The sequence below is a fragment of the Eubalaena glacialis genome, chromosome 1 (genome assembly GCF_028564815.1).
Source record: "Eubalaena glacialis isolate mEubGla1 chromosome 1, mEubGla1.1.hap2.+ XY, whole genome shotgun sequence".
Classification (NCBI taxonomy): Eukaryota; Metazoa; Chordata; class Mammalia; order Artiodactyla; family Balaenidae; genus Eubalaena; species Eubalaena glacialis.
Genome location: NC_083716.1, coordinates 176,631,209 through 176,654,276, shown reverse-complemented (window position 1 = coordinate 176,654,276; position 23,068 = coordinate 176,631,209). Strand labels below are relative to the sequence as shown.

The window sequence follows — 23,068 nt, the reverse complement described above, 5'->3', positions numbered from 1 at the left end:
GCTCTCCTCCGTGGCTCCGAAGCTCCCTCCTCCGCCACCTGCAGTCTCCTCCCGTGAAGGGCCTTCCTAGTGTGTGGAAACCTTTCTCCCTTCACAGCTCCCTCCCAGAGGTGCAGGTCCCGTCCCTATTCTTTTGTCTCCGTTTTTTCTTTTTTCTTTTGCCCTACCCAGGTACTTGGGGAGTTTCTTGCCTTTTGGGAGGTCTGAGGTCTTCTGCCAGCATTCAGTAGGTGTTCTGTAGGAGTTGTTCCACATGTAGATGTATTTTTGATGCATTTGTGGGTAGGAAGGTGATCTCCACGTCTTACTCCTCCACCATCTTGAAGGTCCTCTCTCAAAGACACTTTTGAAAACACATGTAAGTGAGAGACTACCAAATAGAGCAAGGTCACTTACAGAAGACAGGAAGAAAAGGGGGATCAAGAGCAAAGGTGAGGATTAGCCATGAGTGGAAGAGCTTCCTCCTCTTGGGCGCCCAAAGAGAACAATATGAGATGGGTCTGTTTATATTTAAGGGGATAGAAATGGAGGCAATTCACCAAGTCAGGGAGTTAGAGCCATAACAAGCCAAAGTAGGTGTTTTCCCAAGACTCCTAGGATGACTTATGGGAAACCCTCCAAAGGAGGCAGAATGACTAAATCTCCCAATGAAAGTGATACCTTCCAAGTGTCGGTGGCACCTCCTGAGAGAGGGTGGGATCCCTGAGGCCCCAGACTTAAGGACCCAGAGCCCTGGACCAGCAGCATTGTGTGGGCCTGGGAGTAGGTCTCTCTGTAATGTGGTGATGATGTGGCCCCTTGCACCACTCTGGAAGAAGTGGTTCCTGCTGTCACCCTTCCATGCCCTGGAGAGCAGTATGTGCCACTGCACTGCCCCAGGGCTGTCCAGGGGCTGGTCATCTAACTGTGAGATCTAAAGACACTTAAGAGCCTCTCTCCTGGCCAGGCACCTGGGAGTTTGATTGCTGGAATAAGCTACTAGTTGAGGCAGCCTTTGAATAAAATCTCATAAAATTGCCCCATACAATACTTTTTCTTTTCCAGACAATGCTGTTCCATTGTTGGCCCACCAGCCTGCACACAGCCCTAGGTTGCAATGCTTTGCTCACAAATGGTGGCTTACTAAAATGAACTGCCTCTTCTTCCCTTCTTTGATTCTGAAGTCACTGTAGTGAGAAAGAAACAGGACAGAGGACTCAGAGTCAGGAATATCTGCCTCGGAAGAAACCTAAGCTTCAAGGGCAGGATATTGCTACTCTAGTCACAAGTGGACACACAGAACAAGTTGGTGCCTCTGTGAAAGAGAGGTGAAGTGGCCTGCCTGCCTGTGTCTGCAAGTAGCAGCACTGGGGTTACACAGAGAGAATTCTACATCGTCCTCCATCCCTCTCGGGATGTTCAGATGTCATCTGGCGTGATTTTAGCTTTTCAAGCAAAGAAAGGAGACGCTGATACAATCTGAGGCACTACCCGAGAGTCATCTCCTTAGGAGAGACTTAAAAATAATCTAGATGAGCAGTTCTCATATGTTTTGGTCTCAGGAGTCTTTTATATTCTTAAAAATTATTGAAGACACCAAAAAGTGTTCGTTTATGTGGGTCATATCTATCGGTATTTACCACATTGGACATGGAAACTGAGAAATTTTAAAAACATGTAAAACACATTTATTCATTTATTTTAAATGAAGTTCATTATATGTTAATTAACATAATATATTTATGAAAAATATTTTCCAAAATTAAAAAAAAAATCGTGAGAAGAGTAGCCTTGTTTTCCATGATTGCAAATCTCTTTGATGTCTGACTCATGTTGGATTCTCATCACTGCATATATATTCAATATGTTGCCCTGTTATTTTGGTTAAAGTATATAAAGAAAATCTGGTATCACACAGTTGGAAAAGGGAGAAGTACCTTAATAGTCTTTTCAGATAGTTATGGATATTCTTTCTTGACACTGTACCAAAACTCGACAAGAGGGATAGTCTTAAAGGTTAGTTGCAATGTGGAATTGAAAACTATATCAATAAACTTTTCATATTCTATTACATAAAATCCTTTGGTCTGTCTTGAGCTTCGAGTGGATCTTTCACTCAGGCATAATTTTGGAGCATCATGTATTAGTCACTTGGAAAATATTGGCTCACGGAGTTAATGAAACAGATTGTCATACAGTATTTTAAAAATCACATTTACTAACATCACTATCAATCTCATGAGAAAAGTCTTTAAGTATTGAGACGCTATCAAGGTCTTGCTGGTGGACATAAGCTTGTCTAAAAATCTTATTTTTTTCTTGAAAGCTTGAGTTGTATCATTGACAACAAATAATGTCAATGGTTTTACTTGAAACAACCTTGACAAGTTCACTTTGTGCATTTTCAAGAATGTGTCTACCAAATACACAAGTTGGAATAAACACAGTTTGTCATTCTTTCAAGTAAAAATGAGATTCTTTGGGGGAAAAAAGCAGCTAGTACGTCCCTCAATGCAAACCACTAACTACACATGATTTTTCTTGAGACACATTGTACAGTGTTCTGCCACAGAAGCTCTTTATGCCTCCTTCCCATTTCATCACACAAAATAATTTTTAAAATGTATACTCAAGAATAGAGATTTAATCAAATTAACACTTTTTACTGCTTCAACAAGAGCATTCTCAAGTGAAACTGACATTTTTGTTTCTTCCTGCAAGCATGTGGCAGTGAGGAACACAAAACTACTCATACTGTTTGGTGCCACTGCTAGCAGTTTTGCCATTACTTTTGCACGATTAGTGCAAATTTCAATGCAGTAAGAAAGGCAAATGACATCCTAGTATTATTATGAAGTCAGTTTTAATGTTGCAGATGTCCTGAAAGGGTCTCAGAAATCTCCAGGTGTCTGCAGACCACACTTTGAGAACTGCTATCTAGACAAATGATTTCCAAAAATTGTTCTAGGAGATGATAAGCAGCCAGATTATTAATAATAGCTGCACAGTCAGGATAAGCTAGGTTATGTGGCAAGAACAAAGCCCTTAAAATCTCAGTGGTTTATACCAAAGGCCTGTTTCTTATTTACTACATGTTACCAATTGGCTGGACAAAGGGCACTCTGTTTATCACCATCACTTAGGGCCCCAGACTGATGCAGCAGCCTCCATCTCAAATGTTACCAATCGCTGTACTAGAGGGGAAAAGAGACTCTAGTGGGTCTCACACCAGCAATTACATTACATTACTGACTCGAGTCAGTTCTGCTTACAGCCTACCAGTCACATGGCCCCATCCAACCACAAGAAGGGGCATGGCTGAGTACAATCCTCCATGTGCCTGAGAGTAGAGAGCTGGCAATATTTGGTGAATCGCATTAATGATTACAGTAACAGCTAACATACACGGTGCATTTGTTATGTGCCAAGCACTGTTTCAACAGCATGTGTCACTTATTTATGCTCTCAACACTCCCATGAGGTCGGTTATACAAACTCTATTCTTTGGATCAGGACACAAAGGCACAGAGAGGTAAAGTAACTTGCTGAAGGTCACACCAAATTAGAAGTGGTGCTGGGCAGGTAGACGGACTCCAGAGCCCATGATTTTAACCTCTAAGAAGCCATATTACCCATAATTTTTACCCAGTCTAGAACAAAATGAGAGAAATAAAAACTTTTTCATAATGATAAATGGAAAGGATTGTCCTTTATTACAAGGTGCCTTTTCTCCTTTAAAATATTAACATGTTCTTTCTTTTATGAATTGATGGTAGTAAGTACTTTTAAAATTTCCTTACTAGGAAAAGTAAAAGGTTGGCAACCTTAAGTTAGTCCCTTTTCCTAATTATTTTTGTTCATTTTAATTGACCAAAAATACGAAAATTTGTGACCACTAGTTTGGGAGGTTTTTTGATTTGTTTCTGGTCTTAGCACTATGTTTTGATTCAACCAAATTTTGGTCATTATGTGCTAGGTACTGCTCTGAGCTCTGTCAAGCATTGTACTAGATGGTTTCATGGACATTGTTTTATTTAACTCTATGCCATACTGCTTCCTTATTAAATGATTAAAACATGAATTTTTTTTTTTTTTTTTTTTTTTTTTTTTTTTTTTTTTTACCCTAAAGCTAATTGAAGCAGGAAAGATCTGGAGCATGGCAGACCCTCAAAAGGCAGCTGAATCACTCATAGCAATGAACACCAGTTATTTTCTACGAAAGTTACTAAAGAGCAAACACAAGCCTGTCAATAAGTTTCTTGCTAAACTTAATCATCATCATCTCTCTCTGTTAGGGATCTTTTATGAGATGTAGATTTTCTCTCAGGTTAAAGACCAAAAGAGCAACAAGCTGATTTCACCAGCTGGGCCCTGGAACTCGGCCATAGATGATTTCCTGCAAAGGACTCCGAACACGAGCAAGGTTCACTGGTCAAGGGCCCAGGCCGTCAAGCCAAACCACAGCTTAGTTAAAAGGGACACAGGGCTTGGGTACAAGCAAGCTGTTCTGAGCTCCATCACAGTCATATTTATTAGCTTCCATTAGAAAATTGAGATGTACAGGAGAAATACTCATTGTAAACAGGTGCTAAAAGACAGAATCTTAATAAATATTAAGCCTTGGGAAATAAAAGGTGATTCAAACAATACTGAATACCAAGAATATACCTATTGTTTTTGAATAAGGTACCTTAACTATTTCTTTTTACAAAAGATGGAAGGAAGAATGGAAGGGAAGGAAGGAGAGAGGAATGGACAGAAAAAAAAAGTAAAAAGTAAGTAAGTAAGGAAAAATCTTCAAAGATATATATATACCTTGGTGGCATATAATAGAATACTTAAATTTTAAGTCCATTATAGTAAATGACTACATCTTGGCTAGTCCCTTCCCTCTGCGGAGATGAACAGTATGTATATTGTCACTGACCATATAAGTACCAACCCTGGAAATGATCAAGAGAGACAGTGCATTCTGTCACCAGAGGGATGAAAGTTCTCCAATCATTTTTAAACTCCAGATTCTATTTGGAAACAGAGCAATTTAAAAAAAAAAAAAAAAAGATGGCAATACTAGGACGTTTCTAGAGGGGAAAAGTTTGTGAATATAAAAGCCATTTTTAGAAAGACTCATGAACCAATTAAGTCACTAAGAGTTATTTCTGAACTTCATATTTTAAGGTACTGATTCTAACAGCTGGAGGCGTGCATGTGGATCAAACGTTTATAAATTCTCGTGGCTATTTGAAAATGGCTGTTCAAGTTCATTGTCATTTAATAGGGCAACTGTAGAAATATTTTTATAACCTTTCTATTTAACAACCCTACGGATAGCCTTCAGAAGTTGATTTCCATGCTCTGTTGTCAATGGATGTCTTCAAACATCTCTATTCTATAATTAGGAGGCGGGCTGTTTTTAGAGGGTGAGGGTTTAGTTAACAGTTGCAACATAGAAGGTGGGGATGTATTTGGTAGGAGAATATACCATAAATCCTCGCTGATGGCTGGAATGGCAGGTCCTCCGGGTGGGAGGGCAGTGAGGAGGGAACCACCAGGGACCTGCAGTGACAGTCAGCAAGATGTGAAGGAGAAAAGCAAGGGCTACAACTCATTAATGAGAGGTGGCAACAGAGGAGAAGGCCTTCCTTATTAAAACCTGTGTGGAGTAACAAGCACGTACGGTAGTAGCCAAATTCCCATTTTGTGCAAGAAACAAGAATAAGCTAGCTGCACCATGAACCTGCAAAGGTACTCGGACCAAGGGAAGAAGGGAGAGATGCCAGATGGCTACAATAAGCTATTCGCGTTGACCAGGAAAAGGTATATATAATTAATTTATAAACACTGACAATACGTACAGGCCTAAATCAATTCCATGGACCTCACTGCAAAAATGCCCCTTTTTGAAGGCCTTCTCTACACTGATGCAAGATAAGTTAAAACCATACAAAATTAAACACTTCGACCCTTGAAAATAATCCACTTATAATGACTATTAAGAAGATGGTCATTTGGCTTAAAATAACAAAGCCTCTATGAATCCTCTTGGCTCAGTGAAAAGACATGGTAAATGCATGTTAGGAAGCTCAAGCAAGCAGAAGGGGTTTGGTGACTTTTGGTGCAGCAATGGCTTCCTAGGACTAGGCTCTTGGGGTCCAAGTAACAGTCAGTTTTGCTTTCATTAATCTCTTTGACTTGAGATGGCATCCCTAATTCTCATTAAGCAAAAGAGGAACCAATAAAATGGCAAAGAACTGCAGAAGGACTACTATCTCTAATGTCAGGAGCATGGCCGGGCAAGACAACGCAAGAATTGTGGACAATATCTCATCTATGAGTGAATCATGGAACTTTGCTTGGTAAACTTGGGCTCTAATTGATTCCCACATTGCACAACCTTGAAAATTTTACATAAGTTCATCATACATCAATTTTCCCAACTACAAGACCAGAAGAATAGTCAAACCTCCTTCTTTGTTATACAACTGTTTTCTGTGACTACCTGGAAAAAATGCTCCTCAAAAGAAAATACAATCTGTATTCTTCAGCCTTAAAAAGGAAGGAAATTCTGACACATGTTACAACACGATGAATAAGACATTATGCTAAGTGAAATACGTCAGTCACAAAAGGACACATACGGTGTGACTCCACTTAAATGAGGTACGCAGAGTCGTCAGATTCATAGAGACAGAAAGTAGAATGGTGCTTGCCAGGGGTAGAGATAGGGTGAGGAGGGAATGGGGAACTGTTGATTAATGGGTACAGAGCTTCAGTTTTACAAGATGAAAGGGGTTCTGGAAACTGGTTGCACGACAGCACGAATGTGCGTAACACTACTAAACTACACACTTAAAAATGGTTAAGATGGTAAATTTTATGCTTTGTATTTTTCCCACAATTAAAGATTTCAAAAATAAATAAATAAATAAAATGCACAATGGGCCTGGCACAGTGGAGACCATCAGTCTACAAGTATTGACCACAGGAATGAACAAGGCTCCTCATATAAGAGAGACGAGATCTAATTGGCATATCATCACTAAAGGATCTTTAAACGTTTTGAGAAATGGACCCAGAGCATTTGGTGCAATGAGTAAGGGAACCACAAATTATGTGTGTCAATGAGTTATCTGCTATGCCTAAGCCTTAGCTCTTGCAGGGACCATCCACTTCTGAGAATCAGGTGACATACACCACATTAAGACCACGCTGTCAGGAAAGACAGCCTTTTGCCAACCAAGTAAGCCACTGCCATAGGAGAGTGGCAGGAGCATACCTGGGGGAGGCGACGCAGGTACTAGGGCTGTAGACTCCTAAATGCTTTTCAGCTGCCACGTGGATATTTTACAATTTGGCAGATTACCGATCTAACCAAGAAATGGAATGTTATAGTATTGCGCTCTATCACAATGCACAGTCCTGTTTGCAAAGGAGCCTGGGAGACATCCATGAGTAAGGGAGAAGACATTCTGATGAGTCCATTTATTCATTCACCCTAAACTTACTGAGCCCCACCATAAGCAGGTGCATTGACAGTCACGAGAGATACAAAGATGAACATATCCTGCTCTTTGCCCTCCAAGTCTGGTGAAGGGAGAGAGGCAGGTCACCATACCATTAAAAAGTACAATATGGTAAGTGTTGGGCACTGGTAAACTAAACACAGAGGAAGAAGTGGTCAAAAACCATGGGAATGAATAAGGCTTCAAAGAAGAGACTGCTTTGGGGCTTGGTCTGGTCTAGGAGGAAGGGGAATAGAGTAGATTCTAGCCACAGGCAAGGTCTTGTAAAAAACAAAGATGTTATGGGAAAAAAATGTGTTTGGGGCTTCCCTGGTGGCGCAGTGGTTGAGAGTCTGCCTGCCAATGCAGGGGACACGGGTTCGAGCCCTGGTCTGGGAAGATCCCACATGCCGCGGGGCAACTGGGCCCGTGAGCCACAACTACTGAGCCTGCGCGTCTGGAGCCTGTGCTCTGCAACAAGAGAGGCCGCGACAGTAAGAGGCCCACGCACCGCGATGAAGAGTGCCCCCCACTTGCCGCAACTAGAGAAAGCCCTCGCACATAAACGAAGACCCAACACAGCCATAAATAAATAAATTAATTAATTAATTAAAAAAAAATCTTAGATTATGAGTTTCTTTCGTACAACTAAGATTTAAAAAAAAAAAATGTGTTTGAACAATGGTGAGAAGATATCTGTAACTAAGACATATGTGTGTGTCAAAAGAGGGAGAGACGGGTGGGCGAATAAACTAGAGAGGTGGGTTTGAATCATGGTGACAACACTGAATATCACTCCAAGTAGTTTGGCTTTGTCTTTAAGGTTTGAGAAACATAACTCTTAGATGGCAGGAAGACAAGAATGACTATTTAGATAGGAGTGCCATTTAAGAGGCCGTTGTAACAGATTAAGCCAAAGTAAAGAGGACTCAAACTAAACGTGTCAGTGATACTAAGGGAGTAGGCACAAGGGGTGGCAAAGAGGAGAGCGAAGGAAAACTTCTAGCTTACATGACTGTCTGTGATAAAGATTACTGGAGGAAGAACAAGACTAGGGCAAGATGATGTGTTCGGTCGGGAGCACTTTGTAAGGTTCACTCTCCTCATTCATAAAAGGAAAATAAATAATAAGTAATCAGTCTGGATCTTCGGGCTGTTGTGAGGATTAAATGATAAAATAACAAGAAGAACACAATACTATCACTTATGATTAGATTTGTGGAAGTGTGGACCCAGAGAGGATTTGGGACAGGAGAGAACCATTTGGGAGTTATTGGTATAGAAGTTATGGTTGACAGTGCTGGAGGGTATGAACCTAGATCACCCAGGGAGATGACGTCCTGTAATCTAGGACCAGACCCTGGTGCACGCAAGTATGCAGAGCACGGGGCACTGGGGTGGAGACCAGCAAAGATGACTTGAAGGAATGATCCAAATATGGGAATCTGGAGAAAATAGCTTCACGGAAAAAAAAAACAGTGAATAGCCAATAGTGCCAATTCTGCCCAGAAGCTGGTAGGATGAGAACTAGAATGAGTGGGTCTAACACTTAAGAGGTCAAGAGTACCCTCAGCAAAAGCTACTCCAGTGGAGGGGAGGGGTGAAAACCAGATCACAGTTCGCTTAGGAATGCTGTGTTTTCCTAATGTATTTTGACATTAGATAACTCTTTAATTGGGGAAATCTTCATTCTGTAGGGCTGGAACACTGAGATTTTACTCTCTCCCCAGGAGCTACAAATACAATTTTTCTTCTTTAATTTGGAGAACAAAGGGACTTGTGAATCAGACTGAGAGGAAATTAATGCTGTTAAGATTCACTGTTATATTTTTTCATGGAGAAAAGAACACTGGGTTTGGTGGGGGGAGAGTGAAGAGACAATGGGAATAAAATATAAAACAGCACAAACAAAAGTAGAGAATTTTCTGTAATAATGCCGGAAGTCGTACTAATGCAGTACTGATGGGAAAACAGAAGTGAGTGCCTTTGAGACTCTATATCCATCTGCCTAGGGCCATGAAAGACACCTGTTTACAAGCCCTTTACAACACACCCACTCTTACCTTTCTTTTGATATCAGTGAACTGGGAAAACATTAAAGACCAATAAAACGACAGCTCCAGGATATAATAGTAGTGAAGGTCAGGCGTGAGTGGCTGAGGATCAAGGAGAAAAAGGCAAGATTAATAATTAACACGAAACCAAATCTGTGTGTCAAACATCTCAAGCTCCGTACTGAAAAGTGGCATGGTCTTACGCCTCCACAAATTCTGGCCCCATTCTCTCTGTGGATAAGGGAGCTTTGAAGGACGCCTATAATCCACAGCTTGATGTCATTAGCTTTGTTTCATCTCCAACCAAAAAAGTGTCAATCAGTATGAACATTTGGCATTGGTACCCGATTCACCACTCATTTTAACAATTGCATTTATGGTACTTTGACATGAGTCTCTAAAGATTCCTTTAGGCAACCTGCAAAAAAATTCTAACATATACACAGGAAGAGTAACTCTGGACAACTCCTGTGAGATTCCACAGCACAGGGACCAGGGAAAATGAAAGAAACTGGAGTACTATATGGGTCACTGAGACATAGTTTCAAATTCTGCCTTAATTGGAGCTTTCTTTAGGAAAATGTTCTGTACGTTGTAAATATTAAAAAAAAAAAAAAAAAGATAATTCAAAAACATTTATTGAAAGATCAGGGGGACAAGGAGCTGCTAAGAGATACCAGACTAGGCGCCCAGCCAGGGAACCTGAGTTTGAGTCCCCGCTGCACAGCTGAAGTAGGGCCTTCGTTTACTTACTGGAAAATGGAGGTAACACCTGCCTCACCGGTCCAGGAATGGGGAGAAGCTCAGGGAAGCAGTGGAAGTCAGTAATATTTATTTTGCACATAAATCCATAAAAACAAAACAGAGTTTTAAAAAACCATTTTTGGTGAGTTGTTTTTAATTGTTTCATTGGGTTGTAATGAAACAACTTGCTCTCCCAGAATGAATGAAAGACCTTTGAAACTCATTACATGAACACCTCCACGCCACTGCACACAAGGGGTTGAAACTGAAATGCTTTGTAAACCAATAGCAGCATAATAAGTAACTTTCGCAAGAAGTCGGCCATCACTTAACTACCAACTCTAAGCATGGACATCAAGAAAAACAGTTGTCCCCCTCGTTCATCTTTGTCAACAAAACACACGAGGAAAGGATCCTCTCCACTCAGTATACCATTACAGGGCACAAAGAGAGGGGTAGATGACAATATTCCAAGTATTTAAGATAGTAAAACAGCAGTTGGGCCTGTGAATTACAATTGTGTACAGTAAGTCATTGCTTTCAACGTTGCTTTAGTCTTATCAGATAGCCCTGGAATGTTCAGCTCTCTCTGACCATGTCATGTTGCTGATTTAGTCTTTCTTAATTTGAATACACTACATGAAAGAGATGGAAATGCAAACTGGAATCCCCATTTCAACATGTCCCTAGCCTTGAACCTACCCGAGGGGTATAGGCAACACCAGACCCTACCCCCTGTTGCAACACTGTGTGTAATAGAGAAGTTGCAGGGCACACCTGCTCCCATTAACTTTGTTAGACCAAATGCCTCTAAAAAGACAACCCAAAGAATCCCAAACTCAAAAATCCAAATTGCTTATCACAATGTCTGTCTCTTTATTTTATCACTAAAATACCTGGTTGTATTTGTTTCTCTTAAACAATATATCCCAAATGAACTAGAAATTCTAGAAATGTTTCAGCAAGAAATTTCGAGAACAGTCCCAGCTTTGACATTCAAGTAGTAACTGAGCTAGGGACCACAACACATGCTAATATCACTGAGTTCATGGACAGAGGCAAAGCAGGGATCTGAAATGCTCCCTGCCTGGGATATGATTTTAATCTCATTTTCAACGATGCTATTTTTGTCTACATGTAATGGGACAAGCCCATTTTTCTGAGTTCAAGGAAACAGTGCTTTATTTACATCTTTAGAGGCTGCTCCTAAGCCACAAAGTGAACCAAACTCAGCACGCCAGCTCTAGCTCCTCACGTGAGCTCTGCCCGCTAGCTGCTGAGACAGGCCAGGGCTGTTATCAGGTTCTCAGTGACCAAAAGCACACTGGCTGTTAGAAAGGGAATTATCCACCTATTGAAGCGATTGTATCTTACTCTCCAGCAAACGCACCTTCCATACTTCCTCCATATGCTCAAGCTTTGATTCTAACACAAACTACCTCTCTCACTAGGCTGTGTCCACCATCAAGCAGCAGGGGGTACGGCGGGCGGCAAGCAAAGTGGCTGCCCAACCTGCTGGGACCTGCCTGAAACCATGATGCTGACCTAAGAAAGGTACTTTACATGTGTAAAAACCCAGACAGTAATGTGTCCTTACCTGATAGGGGTAGTTGTACCAGCAGTGCCTTGTATTCCACAGCCAGGGGGTCTGAAAGACATGACAAAGAAACACATTTCACATGTTTTGGAAAAGAAGCGGGAGAAGAGATGTTTATGACAGGTTCTGGCCCCCCAGTATTTGGGGATTTCAACAATCTACCTGTGTGAGAACTGAAGGACTCAGTACAATTAGGAATAGGAGAGCAAAGCCATGAGGATTCCATCATACATTCTCTCTGGGTAATCTTCTAAACTCAACCGGCAGTATTTCAGGCCACTTCCGGGATAGAGTCCTAGCTGGTGTTTTTTAATATTTTGCTGGTCCTGTAGACACATCCCTGCTAGGTAACCAGCCTCAACAGCAGAGCCCTTCAAGTGTCTCACCAAGACCAGCTGCAAATCATCAATCTATTATCAATAAACAATGCTGACGGTGCAAATCTCCTTGAAACTCCTCCAACTCAATGTTTACAAAGCAACATTATTAATCAATTGTTTCACGCATTGAGTGGGGGTCAGTAGCAGGCAGGGACTCTTATTTCAGTAGGACAGCTCTGACTAATTCCAGGCCTGAGGGAATTAGCCCTTACAGTACACCCCACGCTCGGACTCATGGTCAAGGTCTTTCAAAGACAAAACAGTTTTTCTTAATTTAACGGCAATCACTTGCCTTACCACCTTGTAAAATCAGAGAGAGCATCTAAGTATACACACAGATTCCAAACATCTGTAATAAACAGGGAGGGGTTGGTATGGATTTGAATAGAGAGCTGAACCATCCCATAATACCAGCACAAACTTTCTCATATTTTTGTATTAACTTTATCATTCTTTTTGCATTCCTGATCTATAGCTATCAGCACTTGGTGGTATACATCTATACACATTTGATACACATCAGTATGTTTCTAACTATTAAGAAACATAATCTATCATTAATACAATCGGTGTTTATATATCTCAAAATGATAATAGTCATTGAGAGTTTAATGTCAGATATATTTGTACTGACCTAACCTCTGTGTCTTGTCCCAGGCCCTGTAAGATCAAAAGTTGCTGCCTCTGCAGTAGGATAATGTAGTTGTCTCTCTGAAAGCCACAGAGATATCCTTCCACCCCCCCCATGGTCCTCATCAGCCCTGCACCGATGAGGATGAGGATGAAGAGGATATTTGCTAGTATTTGTTGAGTCCTCCCTATGACCATACACTTTTTTTTGAGGGTTTTCCTTCATGATCTGTTATTTATTTAACCAATTAAAAAGTTGTTTCTCTTTAGATTGTCCCATATACTTTTAAAGGATCTCACATGTATGAACTCATTTAATCATTACAGTAACTAGTAGTAGTATTTGCCTCATTTTACAGATAGGTAAACTGAGGCCCTGAGTCTGTAATTAACCATCCAGGTTAATTAGCGAGGCAGGGCCAGAGCTGGAAATCAAACTCAGACTGTCTGGTCTCAAAGCCGAACATAGCCACTGTGACCCTAACCTTGAGTCTGATAAAAACTGAACCAGGCCTCAGTTTAGGGAGCCAGGTTGAAGTAAAAAGCTGTGCCGTGCCCTAAACCTAATGAGGTCCAGGGATCTTTACAGTCCCCTTTCATTCAAGCACTCCTGATTCTCCTTCCATTTCTCCTGCTTTCGCCATTTGTTACCTGTGCTACGCTGTACGTATCACGTAATCTCTCTGCACTTAACTTCTTTGGTGCCTGAGTTGTCTGTCTGTGTCCTCCATTTCTCATGTCCATGACATTGAGGTTTATGAGTGACCGACCTCACAGGGTGATTGTGAGGATCAAATGAGAGAGCATGTATAAAAATGCTGCAGAGGCTTCAGAAGCTTAATAGGTTATTGACTTATATAAACGACACACGTCCGTTGAGGAAGATATAGAAAATACTGAAAATAATAAAAAGAAAAATAATTTGAATTCCCATCACTATTAACATTTTAATGTACAGCCCACTTGGGGCCTTTTTTTCTATATAATATAGATATACATGCAGATATGGATAGATTTCTTTTTAAACACACACGTATATGCATTATTTTTAAATATGGGCACAACACAGCAAAATCTACTTTAGAGTACAAATGTTAGTTATTACCTTCCTCTCTGATAAAATTGTTTACTATCTCTACAATTAGCTGAAAGTCCCTGAGGGAAACGTATGTCAGATTCTTACGTTTATCCCTCCAGGATGAGACACTCAAGTTGACAGTTCAGCATTCATTACTGAATGCTAATGAGAAGGAATGCAGAATGAAATGCAACACCTATAAAAAGCCTCGTAGTCTTTTTTCTGAATGCATCAGTCCCAAGCCCACAGGGCGTGTGCGTGCTTGCCTCTAAAGACACAGCAGAAATCTCTTCCACTACAGTCATCCTTGCCGTCACAGGCGGGAGAGCAAAGGTACAACTCCCAGTGACCCAGGAAAATCCATCATTTAGAGCTTCCCTTCGTCTGTGAGCTTCTTGGCTCCTTGGTTTTCTTCTAACACCCATGCTTTTCCCTGGATGCATCAGATGTGTATCACCTAGACATGCTTGTATCATGTGCGGAAACCCGACTGACCTGCAGAAACAGTGGGTGAGTCTTTGTCTCTCAATGGGTCCCGCCACTTGAAGCAGGAGCAAAGAACACTGAGAATTTGATGGGGCTACCAAGGCCACAGCTCAGCCTGCAAGCTTGTTTGTCAAACATTTAAGTAAGCACTTTCACATACTTATTTCACAATGCGTGTTCACATATACTTCCTACTTTGACAATACTAGATATTAATATCATCTTCTATGTACTACTTTCTTCTAGGATCTCATGTTATGGCTCCCAAAACTCTTTGAGACAGAACAAATACTATCTTTCCCAATTTACAGATGAGAAGACAAGTCCATGAAATTGTGATTCTACTAATTTCTAATAGCTCAACACTAACATATGAATCTGGATTGGCTGCTTATATTTAATGCATTAGGTATAGCATCTTTAGTTTCAACTGATACCATAAACCTACTGTTTTTTAAATCAGTTTTTCCAGATACCTTTTTTTTTGTTTTTTAAATCTTTTAGTTGTATTCTTTTTTTTTTTTAACATCTTTATTGGAGTATAATTGCTTTACAATGGTGTGTTAGTTTCTGCTTTATAACAAAGTGAATCAGTTATACATATACATATGTTCCCATATCTCTTCCCTCTTGCGTCTCCCTCCTTCCCACCCTCCCTATCCCACCCCTCTAGGTGGTCACAAACCACCGAGCTGATCTCCCTGTGCTATGCGCTGCTTCCCACTAGCTATCTATTTTACGTTTGGTAGTGTATATATGTCCATGCCACTCTCTCACTTTGTCACAGCTTACCCTTCCCCCTCCCCATATCCTCAAGTCCATTCTCTAGTAGGTCTGTGTCTTTATTCCCATCTTATCCCTAGGTTCTTCATGACCTTTTTTTTTTTTTTCCTTAGATTCCATATATATGTGTTAGCATGCAGTATTTGTTTTTCTCTTTCTGACTTACTTCACTCTGTATGAAAGACTCTAGGTCCATCCACCTCACTACAAATATCTCAATTTCGTTTCTTTTTATGGCTGAGTAATATTCCATTGTATATATGTGCCACATCTTCTTTATCCATTCATCCGATGATGGACACTTAGGTTGCTTCCATGTCCTGGCTATTGTAAATAGAGCTGCAATGAACATTGTGGTACATGACTCTTTTTGAATTATGGTTTTCTCAGGGTATATGGCCAGTAGTGGGATTGCTGGGTCGTATGGTAGTTCTATTTTTAGTTTTTTAAGGAACCTCCATACTGTTCTCCATAGTGGCTGTATCAATTTACATTCCCACCAACAGTGCAAGAGTGTTCCCTTTTCTCCACACCCTCTTTTTTAAGGATCATTTCCATGTTCATTTGATATCAAAATCTGTATAGGTAGTAACATAATTAAGAACATAAAAAGCTGCAATATTTAGATGTCAAGAAAGAATAATGGTTATGAAAAAATACACTGAAAACCCTCATTTTAGAAGGATGGGCCTAGCATCTTCCTACATAATTAGAGAAAAGCTCTGTACCTAGGACAGTGCAAGGTGATTCAAGCACCTTTTCTGAAAATAGAAATGCCTTTTTTACATGGCATTACAATATCAGGGGACATTATCAACATTGGAAAATCCAAAAACCCAATGATTCTCAAATCTTGGCATTCCAATAACTTAAGATTCACTTTATTCTCCCTCAGACATATACAGTTAAATAATATGAAGCACGTTACAGATTTTACAGTATTTTATACATATTATCTCATTTAATTCTCATAGCAACATTGTAAGTGCTCAAGATAACATAGCGTGCAGGTACCATAAAAGACAAAGAATACGCTGCTGCGGAGGCTCCTCAAACTATTAAAACGCAGGATCTGATTCAGTAGGTCTGGCTTGGGGCTGAGAGTCTACATTTTTAACAAGCTTCAAGGTGATGCTTGGACCCTGGACCACATTTTGAGTAGTAAGGTGCTAGAGGAAAGTAAGGAGGGTGATCCAACTTGGTATTTACCAGGTGTAAGGCACCTTGCTAGGCACTTTGTTATAATATTTCACAATTCACTGTTAGGTGAATAAATTAATAAATTATTTCTAATCTTTACAATAGCCAGTTTTGAAGCAGAAATTGTTAGTAAAACACTACTTAGCTGGAGACAATGCTTCTCAACCAACTTCTGTGCTTGCTGGAACCACACATCTAAGCTCTGGTGGAAGAGATGTGAGCAGAATTGACATATACCACTTTGGGATGCTGCCCCTAAGAGTAAATGCGAATGAGCTGTTCTCACCTTTTCTCCATTCCCATTGGAGGGAGATAATAAGAGCTGGAGCTGTCATCTTTCACCCTGGGATGGAAGTTTCTGTTGAAGTTGATGTTGGAGGCCTCCTACTAGCCCTGGTCTGCTTACCTCTGGATTATATGTGTGACACAGATAAATTCCTATCATCCTCTCATATCTAAACTACTGTGTTGTCACATATATATATATACACATATATATATATATATACACATACATATATATATATATATATATATATATATATACACACACACACACACATACACAGTAGTATAGCCTGTATTCTCATTAATAGAGCCATCCCTAGGTATTCTCGGGGGATTGGTTCCAGGACACCCCATGGATTCCAAAATCCAAGGATGCTCAAGTCCCTTATATAAAATGGCATGAACAGTCGGCTCTCTATATCCACGGGTTCTTGCATCCGTGGATACAGAGGGCCGACTGTATATGCATCAAGGTAAGTATGATTATTTTATAGACAAAAAGCAATCTCAAAGAGGTACCGTAATTAACTGAAGGCTACCCAGCTGGTAAGTAGAAAAGCTGGGACACAAACTCAGGCCAGCCAGATTCTTCCATTATAACTTCCCAAGGTACTCTGGGTGTACAAAGAATGAGTAATGAAAGAAAATCATGGATATTTGGAATTGATTTATCCATAACTGAGAATCAATAATTGAGCTATTACCTAAAAATATTGAATTTTCGGGTTAGAAAGGACCTCCAAATCCTGCTTAAGCTACAAAAGAAATCACATGTCCCAGATGGTTAGCCATGCCTCTCACTGTTAAAGAGTTCCATGATTATAGGTCATTCACAAGATCCCTCAGATTTACTTCCTACTTTTTTTTTTTTGGTCAACAGAAATTATACCAAGTTTTTTTGTTGTTTTAGCATCTGCCATGGACTGAATTCACATATTCAAGCCCTAAACCCTCAACGTGACTGTATTTAAAGACAGGGCCTTTAGGAGATAAGTAAGGTTAGATGAGGCCATAAGGATAGGGCCCTAAACTGATAGGATTGGTGGCTTTATAAGAAGAGGAAGTGAGAGAGTGCTCTCTCTCCTTACATGCTCAGAGAAAAGGCCACGTGAGGACTGCAGTGATGAGGAAGAGAGTTCTCACTGAAAACCGAACCTTGCCAGACCTTGATCTGGAACTTCCAACCTCCTGAACGGTGAGAAGTAAGCTTCTGTTGTTTCAGCCACATAGTCTACGGCATTTTGATTTGGCAGTCCAAGCTGACTAACACAGCATTGTAAGACAACTCTCCATAAATGGTACGTAATAGCTCTTAAGGTACACATCAACTAATTTCAATTTAAGAAGACTTACAAAACATCTGAACAAGACTAAGACAGACAGTAACAGAGTGGATACGAAATGACTTCTAACACTCTTGATTTAAATCACAATGTATAATGGGATTTTTCATTATACAGTATTATGCACATCTGCTCCCAGACAGATCACGTGAGACACAACTTGGCCACAAGTACATCCATCAATAACACGGTGTCCCAGGGGAGGCTTCTGAGGCTCTTCTCACCCTGAGCAAACCGAACCCCAGCACCAGGATGGAGGTCAGATGTGCTGCTGGAGGTCACCAAGCAGTCCTCATTCGCCTTTTGACCAAACGCAAAAGACTTGAGTGCTATGTATTCTGTGATTTTTTTTTTTTTTTAAAGTAGAGAAGTCTTTTTTTTTTAAGTGTCAGTAAATGTGTTTTTTTTTTTTATCAGGTTGCTTCTTTTATCAGTTGTTCTGTAGAGGTTTCATAGTGAACAGAACTAGCAAAAATAGATCAGGTCTGATCATTTCACTTTACCATCTGGAATAAGATAGGCTTGGTCTTATTTTATTGTTTTTAAGTTCCATTTGATATACTTCTTAAAAATAATAGTTAAAAAAAAACAAATGTACCTTTCAGGTTCCATGCCACCTATCATGATGATGGATCAATCATTTGACATCAAGAAGGCCTTGTCCAAGCCCATAGAACGTACAACATTAAGGGTGAATCCTAATGTAGACTATGGACTTTGGGTGATTATGATATGTCAGTGTAGGTTCATCAGCTGTGACAAATGTACCGCTTTGGTGGTGGATTTGATGATGGGAGAAAATATGCATGCGTGGGGACAGGGGTACATGGGAAATCTCTGTACCTCAACTTTTCTATGAACATAAAACTGCTCAAAAAAAAATGAAGTCTTAAAAATCAAGGCTAACTCAGATCACTGACATTTATCATGTCACTGTAAACTAAAGGAATAACTGAGTTCAAAGCAAAAAACCAGACAAAAGGATGCTCAGTTAACCAGGCAAGTGTTAAATGATTAAACAGAAATATAAATACACATACACACCTTTTTTCCCCCCAAGAATCAGTAGGTACCTACAGCCGAACGAATAGTAGTTTCTTTGAATTAATAAATATTTTGATTTAACAAAAGAACATGAATCATATAAAGTATTAAAAGCATTTCATTGCCTCATCAAAAATGTGAAAAATGTGTGGGTCTTTACCTGAAGTCAGCACCTTAAAAGCAAACTTTCATCTTTCACTATTTTCATCAAAACTCCTACATGGCTTTCATAAAGCCCAGGTGTGACAACTAACAGTGAAGGAATATAGTCTAAGAGACATATTGGCCTCTGAAGAGTTTAAGTATGAAATACATAGAGCCTTGGATTATGTTTTTAAATGCCAGAAAGCTAGATCCCTGAACTACTCTGAAACTTCTTTCACTGAAACTACTCTGAAAACACTTTCACTGAGTTATACTTAAACCTTATACCTTTGGCTTATATTGAAGATTTACTGTAAGAAATAAACATGAGAAAAATGCTTCCTTGTCTGCAATGAGTTTATATTGGAAAGGTTACCACTAGGTAACCACTGAATTCGAATACATAAGTTCAGATGATATTTTTCCTTTTAAATTTAGCCCAGGGGGAAAAATACTTCCCTTTGTGAATGCTTCGTATGTTTTCTGTTACCCCATTATCTTTTTACCATGGTTTTGGGAAGCTGAGATCTAATTCTGAAGCTCAGTCACTGCAGTTATGATTGTCTCAACATTTTTGCTTATTTTCCCTTTTGTGTGTAACTTTTTGATGGTAATATCTATATTAATAATTTTATTACATAAACATTGCAAATTCTTTTTAGAAATGTTGAACTGTATGATTTCAATGAATATAAATCAAATCCATTCAAAATGATAATCTACAGTTTTCATTTAATACATATTGCTAAATAACGCATAATGGAAAGAAATATTTTGTGCTTTGTGAGTTTAAAAACTGATCAATAAATTGTATCTGGTGGTACAGATGAACCAGTTTGCAGGGCAGAAGTTGAGACACAGATGTAGAGAAAAAACGTATGGACACCAAGGGGGGAAAGCCGCGGGGGGGTGGGGGGAGTGTGATGAACTGGGCGATTGGGATTGACATGTATACACTGATGTGTATAAAATTGATGACTAATAAGAACCTGCTGTTTAAAAAAATAAATTAAATAAAATTCAAAAATTAAAAAAAAAACTAATACTAAACTTTCTTTGGGTTATTTGTATGGAAATATGTTAATATAAATGTAAAAAAAAAAATTGTATTTGGGATGAAAAGAATGAAGCCAGAAGTCTCTGACCAGCCTGAAGATGCGGCTGGTCAGTGATGAGTAGACTAGAACGCTCCCCATCATGCAAGGGGTACTCTTTCCTCCTTTCCTGGGTCAGTAGATATGTGACTGTAAATCTACAAAGCAGAGTGGTGACCCCTCCCTAGAGGCCCTTGGCATCTGCATTAGCTTTGAAAGCTATTGTGATGTGCAAATGTAATTTAGACTTGACCCCGTGGCATTATATAAAGGTAGCAGCTTTTCGTATTGATCAGACTTTAAAACAGATGCTAGTCCTCAGGACCTAGTCAAGTATGTGCCTTCAGCACATTCAGCAATCCATTTAGAAAGTAATTTGCAGATCTGCCAAGCATACAAAAATAGAAGGAGTTCCTCGGAGATGGGCTCTGAGCTCAAAGGGTCTCTCTGTAGGCTTCATCATACAGCCAAAGAGAAAAGAAATCTAAGTGGCATTTCCATGCCTTTTAAAACCTTCCAGCCAGTGGTTCTCAACTTTTTCTGCCTTTGCTCAGCTGAGGGACTCCACATATACCTCACAGTAACTATGGCTGTGATTCTCAAGAGTCTGGGGAACAGGAAGCTTAAAAAGGCACGTCTCTTATTGATCCAGATGTGTACTCTCCTCCAGGCCAGTGAGAATCACTGCAAAGCAGAATGGACAGATTAATTCCATGTTTAGAATAGAAATTAGGGATAAAGGAACCAGGTGACGAAAAGAGAAGATGAAAGGAAAGAGGTGGAAAGGAAAGAGGTGGAAAGACCTATAGAGAAAGGAAAATGGTGAGAATGTCAACACGGGGGGTGGGTTAGGTGGGGGGAGAGACGTGTGGAGAGGAAGGCCAGTGCAGAATTTGGGAATGAAGCCAATTAGAGTGGCTACTGTGAACAAAGAAGAACAAAAGAGTGTTGCTTACCACCCACTGAATTGCGACCCACTGCAGTCACCCACCGACACAGTGCAACCCTGAGAGGAATTCAGGATGAAAACAGGATGAGGCACTCTGTGCTTTGAGTAAACAGACCCCATGGATAGTTAGATGGATATCTCAGGAAGAATTTCAATGACCCCAGATTCTTGCATCTTCCCATACATAAACACTAAAATAATTAACTTGAGATGTTTATTCTTTGTGATTAGTAATAATCTTTTATGAAGATGTGTGCTTGACAGCATGTATTTCCCAGCCAAAAAAAAAAAAACAAATCATATATAAACTGGGTCCTCCCACCTCTTTGGAGCAGTTCCTCAGAGCTATATCTCCCAGGCTATAGTCCTCAGTAAGGCCCTGAATAAAACTTAACCTCAAAACTCTTATGCTGTGTGTTTTTCTTTAAGTCGACACTATTAAGGAGCACAAAATTAGTCAAAAGATCATTTAAGGAAACAATTTATAACATATGACAAAGGACTAAGATCTCTAATATGTAAAGAGCCCACAAACACTGATTTAAATATTTAAACATCTGATCAGAAAAATGGGGAGAAGATACAAACAGGGAACACATTAAACAAAAGAATATGTGACCAAAAACATATGTAAAAATTACAGGTTAAAACGAGACAGAATTTTTAACCTGGTCTGGCAAATATCTGAAGAGGTTAATACCCAGGGGTTAGCAGTGTATAGGGAAACCAACACTCTGCAAATTGGAATAAGCTTTCTAAAAAGTTATTTGGTCTTTAAAATCTGCACATCCTTTAATCCAGCATTTATTGTAAAAAAAAAAAAATTAGACTCAGAGTAAAGACATTTGTATGTGGATTTCCATTGCAATTCCTTTTCTAGTAATGAAAAATTGAAATAAATCTAATTGTTCAATAATACTGAACACTGGCATGTTCTTAGTTGGGATTCTGTGGGAGCAGACTCTGAGACTTGGGTGCTGGCTGGTTATTTGAGAGGTGATTCCAGGAAACAGAACTGGAAAAATGGAGAAAGTGAGAAGGATGAAGGAGAAAATCCAATATGGTTTTCAGGAATGAGCTGGTTACTGCACCTCAGTTCTGCTGAGGACCTCTGCAGAATTACAGAGCACGTATCTTATAACTGTCCCAACACAGGACGGGGAGCTGGGGCATTTATCCACCAACTCTCATACCCCACTGGTGAGGTTCCAGTATTAACACCTCCATATGCCTAGGTTGTACGTTCCTGTGTCTAGGTAGCATTTGCAGCTTTGGAGAAAGCAGAGCAAAGATGTGGCACAGCTTATATCTGATGTGGGACACTGTCAAAAGTGCATGGAACTGTCCACTACAGCCATGCTAATATCAGATGGGCTAAGGGGACGTAACCAGCATATTCATATTTTCAGTTAAAATCAAGTTACAAGTAGAATATACAGTGTGCCTTATGTTTAAAGTAGATATATATTTAGACACACACACACACACACACGAAATATGCCTGGCAGGATATTTACCAAAAGTTAATTAGTGTTTATCTCTGAGTAATGATTATCTTGGATGATTTTTACTTTTTAAAAACATGTTTATATTTTAATATTAAATTACACAAAGTAATTGTAGCTATAATTTTCTACAATGAACAGGTCTTATTCGAATAATAAAAAGAAGCTAAGTCCATGTACTTTTAATAGGTCTGATTAAAAAAAACACACATTTGCTCTATATTCACAAATAACATTAATGGTATTAATTATTACAATTCTCAAATTA

At 39.6% G+C, this 23,068-nt stretch overlaps 1 protein-coding gene across 2 annotated transcripts in view; it reads right to left on the bottom strand.

The window, feature by feature from the left end:
- The window catches only part of CERS6 (ceramide synthase 6), a 323,409-nt gene that overhangs the window by 64,047 nt on the left and 236,294 nt on the right, over positions 1-23,068 (bottom strand). The window contains exons 5-6 of one of the 2 annotated variants that reach the window (XM_061201260.1): positions 11,877-11,927; positions 9,545-9,637 (exon numbers count right to left, since the gene is read on the bottom strand). The exons of the other annotated variant lie outside the window; for it this stretch is intronic. Of the exons in view, the coding sequence (XP_061057243.1) occupies positions 9,545-9,637; positions 11,877-11,927 (144 nt within the window). The remainder of the gene's footprint in view (positions 1-9,544; positions 9,638-11,876; positions 11,928-23,068) is intronic. 2 annotated transcript variants of the gene reach the window in all.